General features: G+C 31.5%; 1 protein-coding gene across 4 annotated transcripts; it reads right to left on the minus strand.

Moving 5' to 3' along the window:
- Positions 1-352: 352 nt before the first annotated feature.
- LOC143237981 (uncharacterized) lies at positions 353-19,285 on the minus strand. Of its 4 annotated transcripts, none has more exons than XM_076477814.1 (8): positions 18,791-19,285; positions 16,609-16,890; positions 15,773-15,906; positions 12,915-13,127; positions 6,904-6,976; positions 5,936-6,138; positions 3,819-4,016; positions 353-2,440 (listed from the first exon to the last, which is right to left on the minus strand). In XM_076477814.1, exons 2-8 carry the CDS (start codon positions 16,878-16,880, stop codon positions 534-536), a joined length of 3,000 nt encoding a protein of 999 aa, XP_076333929.1. In that variant the 5' UTR covers positions 16,881-16,890; positions 18,791-19,285; the 3' UTR covers positions 353-533. The 4 variants fall into 4 exon arrangements, with proteins under 4 accessions (XP_076333929.1, XP_076333928.1, XP_076333931.1 ...); XM_076477813.1 differs by having other exon boundaries at positions 19,082-19,271; XM_076477816.1 differs by lacking the exon at positions 18,791-19,285 and having other exon boundaries at positions 16,665-16,763.
- Between the last annotated feature and the right edge of the window lie 2,619 nt (positions 19,286-21,904).

Raw genomic sequence — 21,904 nt, forward strand, 5'->3', positions numbered from 1 at the left:
TCGCTCAATTTGTAAAACTCCAGGCACTGAATGTACTAATTGATTAACCACCACCTTATCAATTATTTGGTTTGGTTTTTCAATTTCGTGCCTAGTAACACAAATGCTATCTGCACTAGCCGTCCCTAATTCAGTAGTGTAAGACGAGAGGGAAGGCAGTTAGCCATCACCACCTACCACCAACTTTTGGGCTACTCTTTTACCAACAAATAGTGGGATTGACCATCAGTTTATAACATCCCCACAACTGAAAGGGCGAGCATGTTTAGTGTCACGACAAATCGAATCCGCAATCCTCGGATTACGAGTCTAGTACAAGTAGTTTTTTTAAAAAATAAAACTAGACGAATGATTTATATATATATTATTTATTTTTGTATTAAAAATATTTGTATAAATATTCAACTTCGTAATACAGCAATTACAAAACTACAAAATAATTTGCACATCCATGTATTTATCTCTTATTAAAGTATTAAAATGTCATAATTTATTTCCTTTCAAATTTAAAAAACCCATGAGCAGTAAGTACATCATGAACTAGTTATCTTGTATCCAAAATTTGAGGCTGGGACCAAAGAACCTCCACCAATACTTCTTCTGAAACAATTTTGAGTTCCAGTTACTGACTCCATGGTGGATAAAATGTTCGATTTCAATAAGGATGAATCTGCCAGTACACATGTGGTCCCTAAAGAAACAGGTGTAGCTACTCCAACATAACGCATGATATTGTTATATCCATTCATGTTTAGTGTTTCCAATGGTGGTGTAGTTACACTGGTGAAGTTCTGAAGATTTGATACAGGCTGGAGCATTAATCCAGGAATGTCTGCATTTGTTACAATGGTTTGAGAAATGTCTGATGATGATGTTAAAATAAATGGGTGAGAAAGTCTGGGTGAAGTTACTACTTCAGTTGTGCTGTTTGATGCTTGGTTGCTAGGAAACATTTCAACTCCCATACACCCTACAGCTCTGGTAACTGATTCTTTGTCAGAATGAACACCAAATTGCTCAATAATTCCCAGCTGTTGGGATAATTCAATAGAAGGAAGACCTATAGGAACACTGTTTGGTATCTGTAAGGAACCAGAGGAAACAGAAGAACTAGTAGTGGGAAAATGAATTCCTGCAACGTCTACCTGCACTACTTGTTCTGGTTGGATGACTGGATGTGAAACCAAATACTGAACGCTAGGAAGAAGGGATTGCTGACTCAGACCAGAAGGCTCTGTAAACTGTGGAATCAAAAATCCAGGTTCTGGTCTTATTCCAGAAACTCCTTCTTGGTTGAAGGAAAGAAATGGAATGATGACTGAACCTCCGCCATCTGTTTGAACATGGTACAAAATAGTTGTTCCAGATTCCAGACTGCCATGTTGCACCATAATTCCAGAGTTGGTGGCATCAGGAGTCGAACTGTTTATGTGGAATACTTGAGAAGGCTGAGAACTTGATGACCATATGGTTGTAGGATTGTTATGAGAACTAGAAAAAGTGGGGCATGAAGTCACAACCTTTATACCATGACAAAATTCGTGTTGACTATAATTATGTGAAAATAAATTGGCTAGCTGCTCATTCCTTATGTTATTTGTAGAGTTACTCTGACTTTGTTGCTGAGTAATGCTTCCTAGTTTATCTAAGTGAAAATTCCCTTCACTTGAATTACTTCTTGCTGTAGTGGAGGATTCATTCATTTGACAGTTTGATGCTGTATTTCTTCCATGGTTTGAGGAAACTTGTGGTTTGTTATTGCTATTATTGTTATTGCTTGTTAAAGACTTGTCAATCAAGCCATCATTAGTTGAAAACAGCAAAGTTCCATCTTCACCAGAAATGGGAATCACAAAGACAGGTGTACTGATATCAGATTGCACACCATCCTGAACTTTGAATGACATTTCTGACATTGTATTCTCAGATGTTTTACGAGAGCTGGCTGTTGGATGTGTCTGTGCTAAGGTAACAGATGTTACATTATTCATGGTGGCTTGGGGAACACTACAGTTTGGAGAATCAAGTGGAGTGCTTTCCAAAACACGAGAGTTTGGAACAGCCAAATGCACAGTGAGAGAAGCTGTTGTCACTTGAGTGTTTCCAGATTGGAAACATCTACTGTGAGAACTAGTAGTACTTAAATCTGAGCTTTCAGAAGAGCATATCACATCACAGATAGTATCACCCACTCCCGAACAATTGTCAAATGAGCCCTCACAGCTTCTGTGAGTCTTTAAATGATTTTGATAGGTATCTTTTCCCTTGAAGTTTTTTCCACATTGTTCACACTTAAAAAGTATACCATCTGAGATCTTTCTATTTTTCTTGTATTTAGTTTGAGAATTAATTGATAAATTCTTCTCAACAGATAATCTTCTGGCTGGACCTTTTCCAATCTTTTTGAGGTGATTTTTCTTGATATGAAGGGGTAAATTACCTAGTGAATAACAACATTTATACTTGTGCTTTAAATAAACTATAAAGTTACAACTATTTATTAATAAGATATAAGGGTAAAAAAATATCTTGCTGAATTAAATTACGTATATTAGTCCTAATAAACCCTGCACATAAAATTATCTTTTGACTGTTAACTGATTGGTTGAAATATGCATGGTGGGGTAAAAATTACAATTAAAGTTGGGATAAATAGTTCAACATACAATAAATCTTTATTCTCCTGAAGAAAAGTAGTGAACTATTCAAAAGCACCAATGTTTGGTACTCATTTAAAAATCATTACAATTTTTATATACTTGTGGACTACAGACAAGAACTCAGATGATAACCATGCAGAAAAGAAGGGATCTCTATTTTTACTTTTTTTTTCCCTCACCCATTCATTTGGTTTTCCACACGTCACTAATGAATAATTAGAAATTAAGGAAACAGAGCTCTTCTTCAGAGTTGCACTAGAATATTTAAATACGATTATCCTCTCCTCACCCTGCTTTGAAATGTAAAACTTTTACAAGAAACAAACTGTCCCTACCACCAATTTCAGAACCCAAAAAATTTTTGCAAAAAAAAAAAAAAAAAGATGTGTCCTAACAAACAGCGTTTGTTTCAGTTTGAGTAACTGAAATAGAATTCATCATTTCTGGTGGTTACCATTTTGAAAACAGAATGAGACAAAATCTTGTTGAGTCTCATGGCATCTACTGAAGCAGATGGTGTCTTCTGCAGTGAGTTTTAACTTCTTCTGTTGAAAACAAAAGATACCATCTTACCAATATTTCAATGTAAAACTGAAATTAAGATTTTTACACTAAAACATTTAATTTACTGATAACTGATGCATTTAATCTCATATTTCTAATGTGTGTGTGTGTGTGTGTGTGTGTGTCATTATTTTTCAGGTTTTTGAGGCAAAGCACAAAAGCAGTCATACTTACAGAGGCAATTTAAAGAAGATAGTTTCATAAGTGTAATCCAGAAAAAACACATTTGTAAATTCTCAGTAACAACGGAAATGAAAAAAGAAACCTAGTGGTTTCTAGTATCTAATGTAAATGTGTGTGTATATAATTATAATCAAATAAAATAACTTGTTCTCAATTACTGTCAAGTTTTCAAGTTCTTAAAAATAGTGTCTAAATGCTAATAAAGCTTAAGTGTTTCAGTAAGCAATCGAATCAAATAGTTGCTTCATAACGTGACAGTATTGTTTCATAACTATCAGACTTGGTCACATTTTTTGAGATGTTGAGTTGACTCTCCATTAGGATTTGTGAAGCATTTTGTGAACATTAGAAGCACAAGAAAAAACTATGAACTGCATGAACAGTAGTCACAATTAAAGAACTTATCCTTACTGTGAATCCTCAGGTGGACGTTAAGGGCCGTGAGAGAAGGAGTTAAATAGTTACAGTGTTTGCAACGTTGAGTTTTATCTCTATGTTCCTGTTCATGCTCCCGTAACGCTCGACGGGACGGGGTGGCAAAATCACACTTGGAACATTTCAAAGGATTGTCCATCAAGTGAATCATTCGTACGTGTGTTTTCAAGTTTGCTGAAAAAAAAAACAAGTTAGGATACAAATACTTAAGTCATTAACATTGCTACCATTCTAATTAAACACACTGCTAAAGATAAAATAATTTCTGAAGTACTTCAAAAAAAAGAATAAAACTGCCCAAAAATAGTTCACCAAAGTAAATACACAAACAAGGACTTCTAGCAGTAAAACTACACAATCTATAATTTGTAAGAATATTTGAACTGTTCATGATGTAACAGCACTTCTATTGCACTTGTACAAGGAACTTGCATTGGGATTCATACTTACAAATATTTAAGTGAAATTTTAATTTCCAGGAAACATCTACACTCTTGTACATTAAGGAGTTAATTCACAAAACATAAAACCCATAATGTACAAAGATGAATTACTCAAAAAGTCCAAACCATATTTTACAATTACTTCTACCTCAAAAAAAATTGTTCACTTTTGTATTTCAGGTCAAAATAATTCAATTAATAAATGCTTGATTGACTCGATTATATTCAATACACAATGATACTAAGGAACATTTTGTTACAAAATGAATGTCCCTCCCCCACTACAAAAAAGTTATGACTGTTTATGCCATGAACTTTCTTCACACTAACAATTATAATCTTATATACATATTGTGAACCGTGATGTCTGTCTGAGCATCCACCTGTTCCCCTTTTAAAAATCTCCACAAGCAGACAAAGCTCAACATTCACTTTTAAAATGGTGGAAGAACAGTCATGATAATGTTAATACCAAATTTTGTATCACAAACAGGATATTGTACATGTATTGTTAGGAACTAATCACAGTATCATTCATATACCAAAATCTGACGTAACTTAAACAACAAAAATGTGCATGTATTGTTGAGTGGTTCTTAGCATGACTGATATATTCAACAATTATTTTTTGCAGTGAGTGGTATAAGTAATTCAGAGTTTTGGATCTGAATGATATGTAGAGTTAACTGCATAGGGGACAAAGATATGAAAGTTAAAAAATAGGTGGTATAAGTAATTCAGAGTTTTGATAACACAATTTCTTTTTAAAGGCAATGAAATAATTTTAAACTGATAGATTGACTTAAACTTTTCCTGTCATTGGGAATGGGTACTTTTGCTTGTTTAGAAATATAACCTTTAAATATGGAAAAGCAAAATAGGGAGAGAAGGACTGTGTTTAGAGAGGTAAGCTTACCCTCCCCCTTTTACTAAAGAAAGTTAACTGCTGATAGTATATCACAGCCACAAGTGGTTCATATTTAGGTCTTAACTATTATTCTTAAACAAGAGTACACTTATGCTCAAAAGGTGTGGAGTTTATTCCAGTAGCAGTGTGAACCAATCTTAAAAAGAGACAGAGTGGATTAAAGAACACTTTTCCCAACTATCATTCATTCCAAAGTAAATATTTGTAAATATAAAAGTTATGAATCATTGTAAAAAATATATGACAGTACAGCAATTTACACTATAAATATAAGAAATACACAAACTCTGAACAGTTATAGATAGCATTGTCAAAATAAGTACAATAGTACAAGTATTCAATCAGAAAAAATTAGATATATTTTAAATTGTTATTGGTATCAGAACCACACATTTCTTCTCTTTATTTCATTGGATTTTTTTTGCAGACCAACAGTTAGCAACTACTGGCATAAAATATAATAAATAAATGCAGTGTTTGATCTCAAAGATGTGAGATTAAATAGATATTCAACACTAATGCAGAATCTCCAATGTCCACCATTATCACAAACTCAAACTTAGATAAAACAAAGTGTGTCACAGACATCACAATATCTACTTAGCAAGTTAAACAACCTTGCTAGCTGTACATACCAACTTAGATAATCAACTGTGTCACTAGTTTTATTATTTGATAGTTTAGTAAAATAGAATCTTGCTAAAGCCTCAAGAAATCTTTACCTTTTATTGCACAAGAGTAGGGGCACGTATCACATTTATAGGGTTTCTCTCCAGTATGAATTCTCATGTGTCGCTTCAGGTCAGAGTTGATTTTGAACTTAGTGTCACAGAGAGCACATTGGAATGGCTTGTCCCCCGTGTGAGTGCGTATGTGAACTGATAACTGACTGGAACTACGACAACTGTATGGACAAATCTTGCATCTGGAGTAATGTTTAACATTTTATTTTTAGATATACAGAATAAAATTGTGATGGATGTACCAAACTTTTTTTATAATTTTACGAATGTTTGTGCCTTATAATCATTATAAAAAGAAATTTAAACAATTAATAAAGAAAAGAGTGAACAATACATGAAGAGGAATGAGAAATATTAAAACAATTAATAATAAATTATATGTAGCTTGAAAAAGTTTAAAAATATACATAGTTGCAATAATTAATATGAAATCACATACAAAAAAGCTAAATAAGAAATGAAATATAAACACAGAGGCCCTTGAAATAAACAAAGGATACCCACACCAAGAAACTTCAAATCCAACATTGCAATTAGCAGTTCTTGTCAATTTTACAGGGAAGGGGCACTATATGAAATGTTCACACAAGCCATGATTTTGTCTAAAGCCAGTTCTGTGTAACCAAGAAGGTAACACACAGAAAAGGAACACAGACGTACAACTAAACACCTGTATTAAAACAGAATTTAAAACTTTTAAGTTCCTTAACACAAAGCTTTGCTTTCTGTAAACTGTGAAATCTTTAAGTCTTTGTTTCAGCCACATTAGTATCTGAATTACTAATCATCTAGTTATGATAGAGGGCTGATAGAAAAAAATCTCCATTATATAACATAATTTAAATACAATAAAAACTAATCATGATGAAAATGGGCATTCTGGAACTTTTATATCTAGTTTTGTTTTTTTTTAATTATATTACAGATTAAGTAAACTAATTTCTTACTTGTACGGTTTCTCATTGGTGTGAGTTCGAAGGTGTTTTGTTAAGCTACCATTGTCCTTTGCTGCATAACTACCTGCAAGACACGTTAAAACATTAATGAAGTGGTTAAAAATGTTATCACTACACAAGTAACTGAACAAAATTAGTTGTAGGTTTATATTAAGAAATAATGAATATATGAAAATAAATTAAACTGAGACTATGTTCACAATTAAAAAAACATATTACTCTTTCATCATTAACACATTTTCACACGAATTACTTACATTAGGTAAGATAGAATTTTCATTACATCAGATATTTACAATTTTACTTTTTTTTTACCATGGTTGACATAATATTTATTTTCTATGAGTGTAAAAACTTTACTTTATAGATGGCTGCTATGTTTCTTAACCAATTATTGTGAAGGAACTGACCATTCCTTCTCAGAATATAAAAATCTCTACTGTGTCACAGCTGATATCTCAAATTACTACAAATTTAAGCTTTCATTTTTCCATTTTTCAACTTGTATACATATATATATATACACACACACACACACACATAAACGTTTAGTAGTGCTGAAACTAAAATATCTTAGTTTACAGCTCTCCATAAAATCCAACAAAACTACTATTGATTAAAAGAACAAACTAATAATCAAAGAAAGCAATGCATTATTTCAATTAGTCTGAAATCATTTTCAGCGTGATAATTAAGTCAAAATGCACTAAAAAAAAAAAGACTTTTCTTTATCTCAACTCACTGCCATGCAAGATTCTCTGCAAACTGATTTTAACATGACTTCTAATCCCCACTTCCATCAGACATCTCCTCAAGTATCAAAGTTAAAAATATATCACAACTATACAAGCTAAAATGAAAGAATTCATTACATGGAAAGAAGTCAAACCATTCTTCCAAGTTCATAAACATCTGTAATGAAAACTTAAATCAGATAATTAAATCAAAACTTTAGAGGCCAGACAACAAGTACTCCCAATTTTCCATCAAATATTTTCAGAAACCAAAAAGAAAGTAGCTCTTTCTCTATTTTAAAGAGCACAGCTTAAATGTTGCTCAAACAGTAAATACATATATATTTACTGTGGTGTATACAGTCTCCACACAGGTGGTACTTCAATGAAACATTTGATTTGTTTATTTGTTTGTTGTTAAGCATAAATCTATACAATGGGCCATTTGTGTTCTGTTCACCAATGGTATAGAAACCTGGATTTTAGAGTTGAAAGTCTGCAGACATACTGCTGTGCCACTTGAGTGGCCAAACTTTTGAGAATAGACTCATAAAAAATTGAATATTGAGCATAATTTATATTTTGCTCAAACACTAAATACAGTAATTGAATAGATGGTGATGCAATCAAACATTTGAGAATAGACAGAAAAATATTTAATTTTAAAATATAAAACAATCGAAGTTGGTAACAACTCCTACTAAATGAGGAAACTAATGAGAAAATGGTTGTTTTTATTATTTAAACAAAAATCTTAACCTATTTATCTACCCCTATTATATTCTTTATGGCCAAAAAAAATTAGTTTCTGTTACAGTTATGTCAACTTCCATTAAAAAGAAAACAAAAACTAATAAAACTTCAATGTTTTTTTATTCTTAACCTATAACTGTTAACCAGTAATAAAAACAACAGTTTTGAATTTTGAAGAAATAGATAAATATTGTTACTCAAATTCTTATCACTAATTTGTATTATACCTCTTTCATATCTGGTCTTCTTAAAGCCAAATAATTCATTCCATGAAAGAAAGAAAACTTTTTTCACATTTAATTAAAATATTCAAGAGTGGAACAAGGAAAACAATTGACATTTAAATTTCAGATAATAGAAAAGAACCCAAAGGTGTACTTAACTAATTCTCTGTTATGAAAATATGTCCTTTCATTAAAATAAATAAAAAGTTCAATGTTCATTATTGTTGAGCAGTAATGAAAACAACAGATTTGAATTTTAATAACCTGGCAGGTTATGAGTCTGACTGCATATGGAAACACAACTCTGAATAAGATTGTCAACAAACCATTTAACAAAAAAACAACTTAATGCTACAGAATAATGTGAGAAGCTGATAGTAATAATACAAAGATATCACTCAAAATTAATATCTTCTGAATATCTAAAGATATATTATGCATGAAAGTTTTGTTCATCTCTTATAAAAATAAAGTTTATTTGTAGTATTAGCTTTACACAAACTAAAAGGTGCTGTGATCCCAGACTGAATTAGACAGCTACACACCTAGTCTGTGTCTGCCACTTTATATGGCCTGGTGATCAATTCGTCAATTACAAGTTATCAAATGTAATTCTATACAAAATATTGAAAAAACAAACATGAAAAAATGTTATATTTTCATTACTAAAAAGCCTCTGATCCAGTTACGGATCTTTCTTCTTAATCCAGTCCCAAGACTCTCAGTCCTTCGTGGATATTTGGAATACACATATGCACACGCCCTTTCCTAATATCATAGTTCAGTCACAGGTATTATAGTTTGATAGTTTTTAGGAGCTTTAATAAAGGTAAGTGCACTACATACATATACACACACACACCACATATTTTATGTTTCATTCAAAACTTCCACATGAAAATTCGTCTGCACTTAAAAATGCTTTGAATTTTCTACATTTAGAGATAAATATCACAATAGTCATATTTAAAGACCTGTACATAACTATAGCTACCTTATGTATTGGTAAATTGGATGTTTAGAACTGGTTATAAGAAAATATTACCTTTTTAAATAATATTGCTTTATTCCCAATACATATTTCAACTTGTACATCCAAAGAAAAAAACAAAACTTCACTAAAGAGTTTTGAATGAATTTTTGCAAAATCATGTTTTTTCAACTTTTGTCACTAAAAGAACAGGAAGAAAAAAAGATTTATACATCTGTGGAACAAAATTTAAATTTTCTCGACGTATTATTTGCAAATATGCTATAATAATCCATAAAATCAACATATATATTGATAGATAGACAGATAACATTATGTTTTGAGACAATGAGGGACATATTGGTTCATTTGGGCTGTTTCATTCTCTAAACTACACTAAAACTATTAAAAAAATAGAGAAAAATTACCTCAAAGTTAGCCATTATCATTCAAATAATTATCAAGCTGGCTATTAAACTCATTTAAATTTACTGCTCCCACGACATCTAAAGGCAACCTCTTCCAAAAGCCAAACAACCTGCTATAAAAATAAAACTGTCTTAGCTGAAGATAATTTCTACCCTACCAAAATTTATATCTGTGTCTCCTAGTCCTACTATTCTCACCGTTAAGTAAGGAAAAGGATGATTCATCACCATGATTAATTCCCTCAGCAATCTTAAGCACCTCAATCATAAGATCCCTTCTAAGTCTTCTTTTTTTCAAGAGGAAACAGTTTTAGAGATCTTATCTTCTTCTCATACGATAACACCTCAATCCTAGATACTATTCTCATAACCCTCTCATATCTCACAATTTAATGTCCTTCTTGAGGTAAGGAGCCAAAGACTGAATACAATACTTCAAACATAGCCTAACCAGCAACCAGTACAATGAAATTATAACCTCTTTAGACTTGAATTCATTATTCCTTTAGATACAGTCTAAATTCCTATTTGCTGTACTACTAGTAACAACACACAACTTGGATGCATTTGTAACAATTTAAAACCAATCTGCCATTTATTCATCTAACTCTCTAAATGGCCTAAATCCTTTTATAAATCAGAAGCATACTCTTCACAGCTAGCAATATCAACAGCAAACTAAAGTAATTTATTGACTATTTCTTCATATATGCCTTTGATGCAAATCAAAAAGAATAAATATTCTGAGTCATGAGGTACCCCCACTTGTGAGACTAATCCAATTTGATTGAACTCCATTTGTATCAACCCTCTGCTTTTTTTCATCTAACCACTCTTTTATCCAATTTGTTAACTTATCTCCCACACCTACAGAGATTGCTTTTACAAGTCTTATGTGACACCTCGTAAAAGGTTTTCCAAAAGTCCAAATCTACACCCTTGTTTTCATCTACATAAGCAGTAACTTTTACAAACAATGTCAAAAGATTTGTAAGGCAAGATTTTTTCCTTATTGAAGCCATGTTGATTATCCAAGAAAATTCTAATTGTTTAAAATGACTTTACAAAACATCTTTTAACAGACTTTCCAAAGTTTAACCAAAACAGATGTAAGACTAATTGATCTATAATTACTGGGACAATTTTTTCACCTCCCTTGAAAAGAGGAGTTACATTAGCTAATGTCCAATCTTCTGATACCCTGCCCACTATTCAAGAACTGGCAAAAAATAGTAGTAAGCAGCTCACACCAATCTTTAACCTTCTTTAAAACCCTTATGGAAATATCTGGCCCAGGAGCTTTATTATTTGTTCAAACTCCACAATTTGTTTCTTAACCAGCTCAGAATTAATGCAGTCATCTTGTTTGATTGCATTGTTATTTATCAACTGTTCAAATTGTGGAATATTGCTCAAATATTCATTAGTAAATACTAAATAAAAAGTAGAATTCTGTAACCCAACTTTCTCATAATAATTATATAATAACCTTCCTTTATCACCCTTCAAGGGTCCTACAATGATTCAACATTTTATTTACCCTTAAAGTATTTAAAGAAATCCTTACTGGTAATTTTTACATTTCCATCCAAACTTTTATCATAAATCATTTTTAATGTCTTAAATTTCTATTTCACCAACTTTCTTGGTTTTCTAAAATTTGTCAATCTTCTTTTACAATAGTCGATTTAACTTTCTTACACTTGTGATACTTTTCTTTAATTCTATCTCTTAAATTCTTTGTGATCCAACCTGGTTATTTAGTTACAGCTATCCTTTTCTTTCTGTCAGGAATATATTCATTTGTAATATTTAAAAATTCAATTTTTTTTTAAATTTGCAACCAAAATATCATTGTTCCTTATCTCCATATGTAGCAAAAAAATAGATCAATTCAGGTTAAGTATTAGCATGCAGGATCACTTTCAAAACATGACCCAAAACTCGAGTGCTTTCAGATAGTTGACCATTCTTCTTCAGGATAATAAAGGATGTATTCTCCTAACAGACCAATGATCACTTACTCCCAGATGTTTCCAAATTTCTACAGTCTCAATTATTTCAATATTTGTGAAGTTAACAATAAATCCAAAATAGCATTATTTCTGGTAGGTTCCTTGACTAATTGGCAAAGACAGCATTCCTGAATTGTTTCTAAGAACCTTTTTCCCTTATGGTTTGACTTAATCTGCATGCCTAAAATTAAAATCACTCATAATTATGACTTCATTAACGGCTGAAATATTACATCCACTATATATAGTTTCTCATTAATTTTACCTATATTATTTGGTGGTCTGAAACAAATTCCTAGCTAAATCCTTTTCCCTTTATACCCACTAACAGAAACACATGTAGATTCAGTCTTCTTCATCTTATATTTGATATCCTCAACCACAACATAATGTAACTCATATTACACATAAAGCTACTTTTCTCCTTTCTTCAGTACTCTATCTCTTTTAAATAGCCATAACCCTGTATTTCAAAGAAACTGTCATCAAAATCATCTACGTTTAACCATGTTTCAGTTGTTCCCATTATATTAAAATTCTTCATTCCTACCAGTGCTCTAAGGTCATTATTTTTTTTATTATACTTATAGCATTACAATAGTAAAAATTAGTCCTATTCTTATAACTACTTGTATAATCATTTCCTTTACTCAACATTTCTCTGTTTTTATTCCTTTTGTATTAAGTTTCTATGACCCTCATCACAATCTAGTTTAGTTTAAAACTTTCCTTACATTTGAGATAATAGCCTTAGACAACAAGCCAGTTTCTACCTTATTTAAATTTAAACCATCTATTCCAAAAAAGTTTTCTTCCATATATACATATATTTCAGATATAAGATCAATAGATATCTAAATGTTAAAAGCACAACTTACATTCAGTGCATTTGAAAGGTCTTTCTTCAGTATGAGTTTTCTTGTGAGCCTTCACTTTGTCTGACCGACTGAACCTTTTCCCACATTCTTCACAAGTGAAAGGTTTTTCACCTGAGTGGGTTCTCTGGTGTCTCTGGAAGTCTTTTGGATAAGCTGAGGTGAATAAACAGTTTCTGAATGTGCACTTGTATTTCTTTACCTGATGTGATTTTCCTACAAAGTAACAAGAAAATATAAATGTGTAAACATATGTTTTAATACTTTCCATTTAGGTATTTCACTTCAATGTCTTGTCTATATAATTTTTGTGGGTATTGTGAACATTTTTACAAAGATACACAAGAATTACCTGTACAAGATGTTTCTACTTTCGAGCTGTCACACCTGAGGGAAAGCAGTTATTAAAAGCAGCCACTGTCAAGTCTTAGACCTACAGTAAATGAGCAATGGAACTTCAATGGGTTCTCCCTCCCACATTACATAATTTAAAACAATTTTTAATGAATACCTTGAATTGTGTAAAATTTCAAAGGAATGACTTGTATCAGAACCACATTTTGACACTACTTGGAATTTTGAGCATAGTGTGGTACCAATGAAAAATGATTACTTTGGTGCAAATAAATATGAAAGTCCTTTCTAATGGAAAATATTCATATACTCAGATCATAAAAATATGTTTAGATTCGGGATTTACAATTCCCAAAATGAAAATACCCATAGTACCTAATAGAAACAAAGGAATGTGACTTGAAGCCCAAGATCTTGCACAACAAGACCCATAATAAGTTACATTAATAAACATAAACAAACATAATAATCAGAGGCAAAAGCCCAGACAACATAATCAACCTGAATTTCTGCCTGAAAAACTTGACACAAGTCACATATACACAAGCCACTCCACAATATATTATTTCCACCATCACATAACAAAGATGGAAAATGAAATAAGTATTCATTCTATTCCACATAAGAAGAAATACCAGTCAACTCACCTATGAAATTGTGTGTGATTAGACTGTTGAAAGGGGCCCTGGGAAACTATCAGCCTTACATGTTAGATGGAATATGGAAATCCAGCAGGTAAGAGTGGATGTGTTTTGGACATAATAGCCTTATGATGCATCCTTTTCAAATGGAAACTACACTACAGGGCTTTTCTTAAAATGCCCAATTGTCAGATAGAGAAAGACCAAACTGTAACATGAGCTGTAACGATTTGATATGGCTCCAAAATTGTATTAATATAATATAATCAACATCTGAATGCACCTATGGCCCCAAAGTGCAGAATGAATTTTTTGCAGCATAGGAATATAAACCATGGATCCTCAGGTTCACAAAATGACACACTAACTACTAGATCTTGCCAGGCCCATTTTACTTCTACACTACTAAAAACATTTGAAAATTAGCTTCTTTGAAAACTGCATAAAATTTCCCCACTTTACAAAATATGGAAAAATATTTCATATGAATCTCAGGTAAGTTAATTTATCTAAACTTCTATCGAAGATTCTTTCTGAAAGTTGTAATCTTTGAATGTTTTGTTAATGTACATAAAATTAATTTTAAAAATTATAAAGTTCCTACAGATTGTAATTAAATTTATAATGCCATTTTAATCTCCTGGTGTGTAAGGTATATAACATGTCAACCTGGAAGCACAATGTCCATTTTAGAAATCTTGATAAATATCTGCCTCTGTGCTTTGAAAATCTTCTAATGGGTATACAAATTTATATTTTACACTAATACTCCATTCAAATTAGTGAAATTAATAATTTGAATCAATAATTCAAAAGACTTGTGTACAATATTTAATGCTTCAATTATACACAGTGAATATATTTTTAAAAACTACACTGTCTCAGCATGTTAATTCAGTATCCTTATCAAGCAGTAAGGAGTTCTTTTGAAACAAAGATTTTTGAACCTTTAATTCAGAATTTATCCAAAAATGAAGTTCTGAGTCATTTATTTAATAGACCTCTTAATATTTTTGTTATCAAAAAATTAACTGTTGATGGTGTTGTTTAGGGTAGTGCACAACTCCTTGTTATTTTACTACATTAGTAGAGGTATTTTCTGAAGTGAACCAGTGGAGCACTTAAATCTTTAAATTTGGTTCTGTTTTTTAAAACTATACAATGGTTAAGATGATAAGGCATGGGTTTCCTTCTCACCTAGTTCCTTACAGGTAAAGGCAGCAATACAAATTGAGAAAACAAATGTGCCTTACTAGGTGATTAATAGTCATACATAAATCATTAAGCAAGCTTGAAGAGAAAAGAGATACTTGGTTTTTAAAGGATTTGTTTTATTTTTTGTTTGTTTTTTGAATTTCGATCAAAGCTACAAGAGACCTATCTGTGCTAGCTGTCCTTAATTTAGCAGTGTAAGACTAGGGGAAAGATGGATAGTCATCACCCACCCCCATCAAATTGTTGGGTTACTCTTTCACCAATGAAGTAGTGGAATTGACCATCACTTTATAATGCCCTCATGACTAAAAGGGTGAGCATGTTTGGTGCAATGAGCATTGGAACCTGTGACCCTCAAGTTACAAGTCGACTGTCCTAACCATCTGCCCATGCCGTGCCCAGTTTTTTAAAGGAAACTCCTCTAATTTCCAAACTTAGGTTGTGTTTTTTTATCAGGTAATGCAGGAAGTATAGAACTTAGTTGTTGGTTCTACTGTAGGTTCAGATCCTGGTCTGTCAGCCAATTTACAATGATCATAAGAAGCTCTATTTTTGCTACACACTGGAAATCTTGCACATACTTCTCATTGAACTGTATTTTGTTATATATTCAGACTGCTCCTTCATTCCATGTAAGAAACGAAAGCTTACCTTGTAATGTGGAGTGCAGTTTTATAGCTGATTTGTACAAACTCATTATGCCATCAGCCGAAGATCCCACGGTCGAGGTTACACAAGGAGCCTGAACAACAAATGTGTGATCCTGGAGAGTGGTGTTACACACTCTTTGAAAATAAAATTAAAGAATGTAGTTTTACCACTGCTCAAATGAATAATACAAACTTTAAAAGTGAACAAAACCTTTTCTAATAATCAATATTGATATGATTACAAGTTGAATAGTTAAGACTAATAGTTTTTGGCTTGAGACAAGTTTTTTCTAAGAGCAAATTATTTTACGTACATGTGATCAAGCTACTCTTTATCAAGTCTGAAAAGAATTTACTGATATTAAACATTTCTCATTCTTACTTTTATTTGTAAGGCATTGCTTTTATCAGTAATTTTTTTAACTGTATAAACACTTTTAATTAATTCCTTTTAATAGAAATTGCATAACTAAATCTGGTACCTTTATTTTCCCATACATATATGCACACATATGTGAAACATATACACTACAAAATACTACATTATACAAAACTGTTCATTTTATACAAGGGAAATGAAATTTAGATAAAGATTTCCAAATACTGGGACTTTTTTTTTTTAAGCAAATATAATCAACTACTGAAAATAAGTAAAAATAAATACAGAAAATCTGTTGAAATATTCATTTTCTGAAGACATACTAACACAAAATATCTGAGACACTTGCATAGATACTCATACAGTTACCTTTTAAAAACATTTCTTTCATGCTAAGTTAGGTAAATTATTATTTAACATCATAAAGAGTAAAGTATAATTCTCTTATCTGCACATACCTAAGTGAGTTTATTTCATTTATAACACTTTTATCATTGGTTGGACAATCACGTACCACCTGTTCTTGTACATCAGAGCTCGCAAGAACAGGTTCGAGGAAGCTGTTATCTTCATAACCTTTATCACAAAATGAATGAAGAGGTAAAGTAAAACCTGTATTCGGTATTTGAAGCAGCTTCTTTTGTGGTGGACAATGATGTTTGTGCAACAAGAACCTTTCTATGTTTGTGAAATGGGTTTTACAAGCTCCACATATATGAATATCTTCCATCCTCAAAGACCTTAAAAACATATAAGTAAAGATAAACACTACTAAACACATATTTTACAGAAAAAATTAAATAGTATAGAAGTAGGAAAATCTCATATACTCACTACAACTATCTAAAAAACAAAAATAACATGAAATTTAGTTGATTATTGTAACCATGATAAAATGTGTACTTTATCTGTAGTATATGGTTCTAATACATGCTTTCCACCTGTTCACTTACAAAATAAAATTTTTAAATTATGTTGTTTTTTCATAATTCCCTGATTAGATGCAGAAAAGCATTCAAGTGAGTTACTAGTTTTAACTACAAGTGGCAAGCTACTCTAGTTGAAAGACAAAGTTGCTTATCAGTTTGTCTTACAGCCATGGCAATGTTGCTTTCAATTAATGAGTTCAAGTTGGCAAATCAGACAGTAATTTCTAACGGAACTGCCACTGATCTCCACTACCCATTGGCCAATTGATCTAACAAGAACCAATCACTGCTTTCTGCTATCAGGAACTATTTAAGACAGTGTTTAAACTTAGAAGATCAGAAAGTTTAGAGATTCTAACTGGTTTAATACAAGTTTTAAAATAGTCTCCACCTTGTAAAGTTTGTTTCATAAAATATTTTCTTTTGGTAGTTTAGTGAATAATTAGTAGCACCTGTTTTTTTTTTCATAAAATATACTAAAATTTAAGTCTGAATGGTTAGTTTAAAGAGCCAAAACATTCTGAAAACATCTGTACAATTTTATATTTTCAATTTGCCACATAACATGGCCAAAATTTTGTATTTTAAATAGCTATTCTGCTTTGGCTCTAATAGGTATTTTCCTCCCCCTACCACAAAATTATTTTTACCTTTCTTCTGTTGCAACTAAAAGATCTTAATAAACATTTTAGTGATGTTACTTTTCTTGCTAACACAAAAACAGCTACAAGTCAGACTTCTAAATTAAACACGAGTTCCTTACAATAAATAAATAATTTACTATTTTTTGCAGTTATAGCAAATACTTGAACATTAGTGAATTTAAAAGAAAAATAAAATCTGGAACTATTACACACAATAATTTTACTTTTCTTTAGTCCTTCTGCTGAAAATAATGAAATATGGAAAAGAAAAATTGGATAATGATTTAAACTGCCTTTATAAAATCAAGACGTTTCTGGTAATACAATGCTATGAAAAATATAAAACAAACATTTATGATTCAATACAGTCATACAGGAGAAAAAATTACAATTGCAGGATTTATTTAGATATTATATGCTACAACTATTTAGTAAATTAATTTACAATGTTATGTGAATGGGTTCATCACAAATAGATGCAATAAGTTTGGATAAATACAGAGATGAAAAGCTACTAGACTGATTCTTATTTTATGTAACTTGAACCCCAGAATTATAGTTAAAAATTATAAATTATTTTACTGCACCATAAGAAGTATGTAAGATACTGTTCAGATATGAAGATGTTATGGGTCTCGAATAGGCTACATTATTAAGTCTAGTGTTATAATTTTAACCTTCAAGTTACAACATTTCACACAGTTTTTTAATTTGTTTATCAGGATGTGACATCATATAAATTATTCCTTAAAAACCTTTGGTTAAAGTAACAATGATTATATACCAGTTACTACTGTAACTTAACATTCTATCAATCTTCATTTGCATTCATTGTTTACAAAGTCATTTGACCAAAGGATGTCTTTTCTTTACTCCATTCCTATCAACATCATGATTATAAAGCAATCAGAAGATTTTATAAAAACATTTAAAACATAGTTATAAAGTCTAAGTTACTTTTCACATGAAAACTCTTTCTGTCAAAATGATGACAACTCAAAAATTCACATACTAAAGTATTCATATATCATGGCATTGGTGCATTACTAAAACCTTGCAAAACCTACTTTCAGTTGCTTATTGTACGATAGTTTAGTTAGTGTTCAACAGGAGAAATCACGCATCCAAATTCATCACTCTCGAGCAATGCAAGAAAATTCATTCTTCAAACTAGTTTCCAATATAATTCAGGAACATAATCTGGTGGAGTGCTTCTACTTTTAATTAAATCATACTACTGCTTGACTTTTGTCGGGAAGAGACAAACGTAAACCTGAACACACAATATTTTAAAATTCATGACTGACTATAATTTAATAGCAGTAATAATATTACGATAAAACCTCTCAGAGTCAAACCTCATCCTCCAATTTTTCTTCCTCAACGTCTCGCAAAAAAAAAATTAAAGAAAATTCTACTTTTCATTTTCAACACTATTCTTTTGATATATTTTACACATGACAGTTATATTTATTATGATTAAATTTCATGTATTTATACCAAGCTATTCAATACACAACACACATTCAATCCTCTTTTGTAAAAAACAAACAAACTGGAAATGAGTGCCATCTATGGGCGTCTATATTGCTTTAACTCATTGACAAATTCGAATATTTTAATATGGTATTAATATTATTATTTCGATTTCTTAGAATGTTGAGAATAATATTTGATTTTATTAAGCAAGTTCTTACTCTAGAAATATATTAAATTATTCAAGTATTCATTGTTACTTTTCATTCCGACTGCTAAATTCGCAATGATTGTTTACCATTAACGTAGAATGTCGCTTCTACAAGTGGCTTGTACATAAAAAAGTTCAGGGAATTTTCAAATATTCTTGTTAGTTTTGTGTGGTTGTTTGATCAAATAAGTAAGTTCTTTTTTTCGGTATCACTTTTAATTTCAAAATGCATTTCCCTTATTTGCCACCAGGTAGTTCAGAGATAAGTTTTTGGAATTTTGCATACAGCTACTCCAGGGTTATCTGCGCTATCGTTCCTAATTAGAAAAAATTATGCTCGAGGGGAAGCATTTGATCAACCCACCCACCGCAAACTCTTCGGCTACTCTTCACTCTTCACCAACAAATAATAGGATTGCCTATAACATTAGAACGCAACCACAGCTGAACAGAAAATGTTCAGGGACAGAATTCGAACTTGAATCGAATGCCCTAACCACTATAGTTCGACTAATAAAGCATGTAGTTTTATATTGAAATAAAACATATGTTTTACAATTAGAATTTGAAGTTTATAATTCTTGAGATGCTAGTTTTTATTTTGGTTGTTCGGACCAAGAGAGATAATTAAGATAATTTAAAATTAAAATATTATTTATTTTCTTCTTACAAAATTAAACGGGTGAGATGTTTTTATTTCTTTTATTTGCAACCTACACGGACTAAGTAAACAATTTTCTTACAGTTTTATATGAATTTTTTTTCTTTCTATCCTAAATGATTTTACTTGTAACAGATGAACAAAGATCCAACAGTCCAGTAGTTTGTCCAATTATGCTTCTCAGGCACAGACCAGACTGCAGTTGACTTGCTAATTCAAAAACGACAAGAAATAAAATTGCCCCTACTGGCAGCATTGTTCACCACAGTTATCTGAGTTTTATAGAACACCACGTGTAAATAAACGTAGATACAGTCCCATTATATTCCTTGCACATCTATGAATCTAGAAAGAATGAAAACAACAACCATGTTTAATCTTATCTCATTTAAGGCCGTAAAATAACATTAAATTTACTCAATAAACTTACTGATCCTTACAAATCACCTGATAAGCTATGTTTGGGAGATAATTCAATACTTATATCATTAATTACTCACGGACCCTCCTTGTGGTAAGTTTGAAGGCTCATAACGCTAAAACTAGAGGCTCGATACTCATTATGTCGCTTTGTCTTTAAATACGAATAACTAATTCATCATTCCCTAGCACTTGAAGTACAGAATGTTGAAATTATATAAAAGTTGTTTGAAATTACGAACAAATATGTGACCAGGACTTTTAACCACATGTAAATTCGACCATTGGATAGTGCCGGGCTCCATAATGCTGTCAGAAAATTGGTGACTCACTGGTATCACATGATTTGGCTCAGTTGTTCATGCAAATTAAAAACTACAAAAAAATAAAGAAGGAGAAGGAGAGAGAGAGAAATTTAAAATTGTTTTTGTCTTTCGGTTTTTGCTACTGCTGTTTCTCAAAAGGTTCCTGTTTTAATTACGTAAGCCCAAAACTACAGTACTACAGATAGAACATAATAAGTATAGTGTATTATCAACATAAAGGGTTTCACTCTAAAGTCTAATTGCAAAAGGAAAGTGTAGCGAGATTTTGTTTGTTGTTAAGCGCAAAGCTACACAATGGGCTATCTGTCCTGCGCCTATCACGAATGTTGAAACCCGATTTTTAGCGTGCAGCCTTCTACAATTTTGTTTTATTAAAAATATAATTAATTTACGACGATACACTACATTACAACATGAAATACAGTTTTTAAGAGTGTAGCAAATCCCAGTCAACTTAAATAGAACATAAGTATTAATTTGTTGGCAATTTTCTTTTTCAAGGTCCTAATTTCCGAGTCAAGTTACTCCTAAGCTTTCCATTTTGTTTTGACGGGTGATCCTAGCTTATACATTCACACATAGCTCCCAAGTTACAACGAATTGATTGGAGGAGGGTGTACAGTGTGACAACGCCAAAGCAGTCGGTAACCATCATGATGTTTCTGACTATCGGTCAGCTTCAGTTGTTGGGTGTGTGCTTTACGCATTGTCGTCACACCCATAAAATTTAAAAAAAAACGAACCTTGAGGCCTCCGCCCTATCACCTTGTTGTGCTGTTCCGGAGCGTTAGACTTAACGTTTTAACAGAAAAAAGAGGAAGTTACCCACCTTCATTGTAAGTCATGCAGCATGAGGTAATTTTAAGGGGTAGAAACCCTTGTGAATTTGTAAAACTTGCAACACGAAGTGACAAGAAATTTATATATTTTTTATATATTTAAAGAGCATTTTTTCTTTGATTTAATGGTTGAATTATTTTTGTCATTTGATGATTATTTGACTGGTGTACAGCTTGGATGTCACTTTCATGAAAAGTTTAAATAACATTACTACCCGATAGTTGGCGCCACATACAGAAGGATTTTC

This window comes from Tachypleus tridentatus, chromosome 13, assembly GCF_004210375.1.
Source record: "Tachypleus tridentatus isolate NWPU-2018 chromosome 13, ASM421037v1, whole genome shotgun sequence".
NCBI classification, from domain to species: Eukaryota; Metazoa; Arthropoda; class Merostomata; order Xiphosura; family Limulidae; genus Tachypleus; species Tachypleus tridentatus.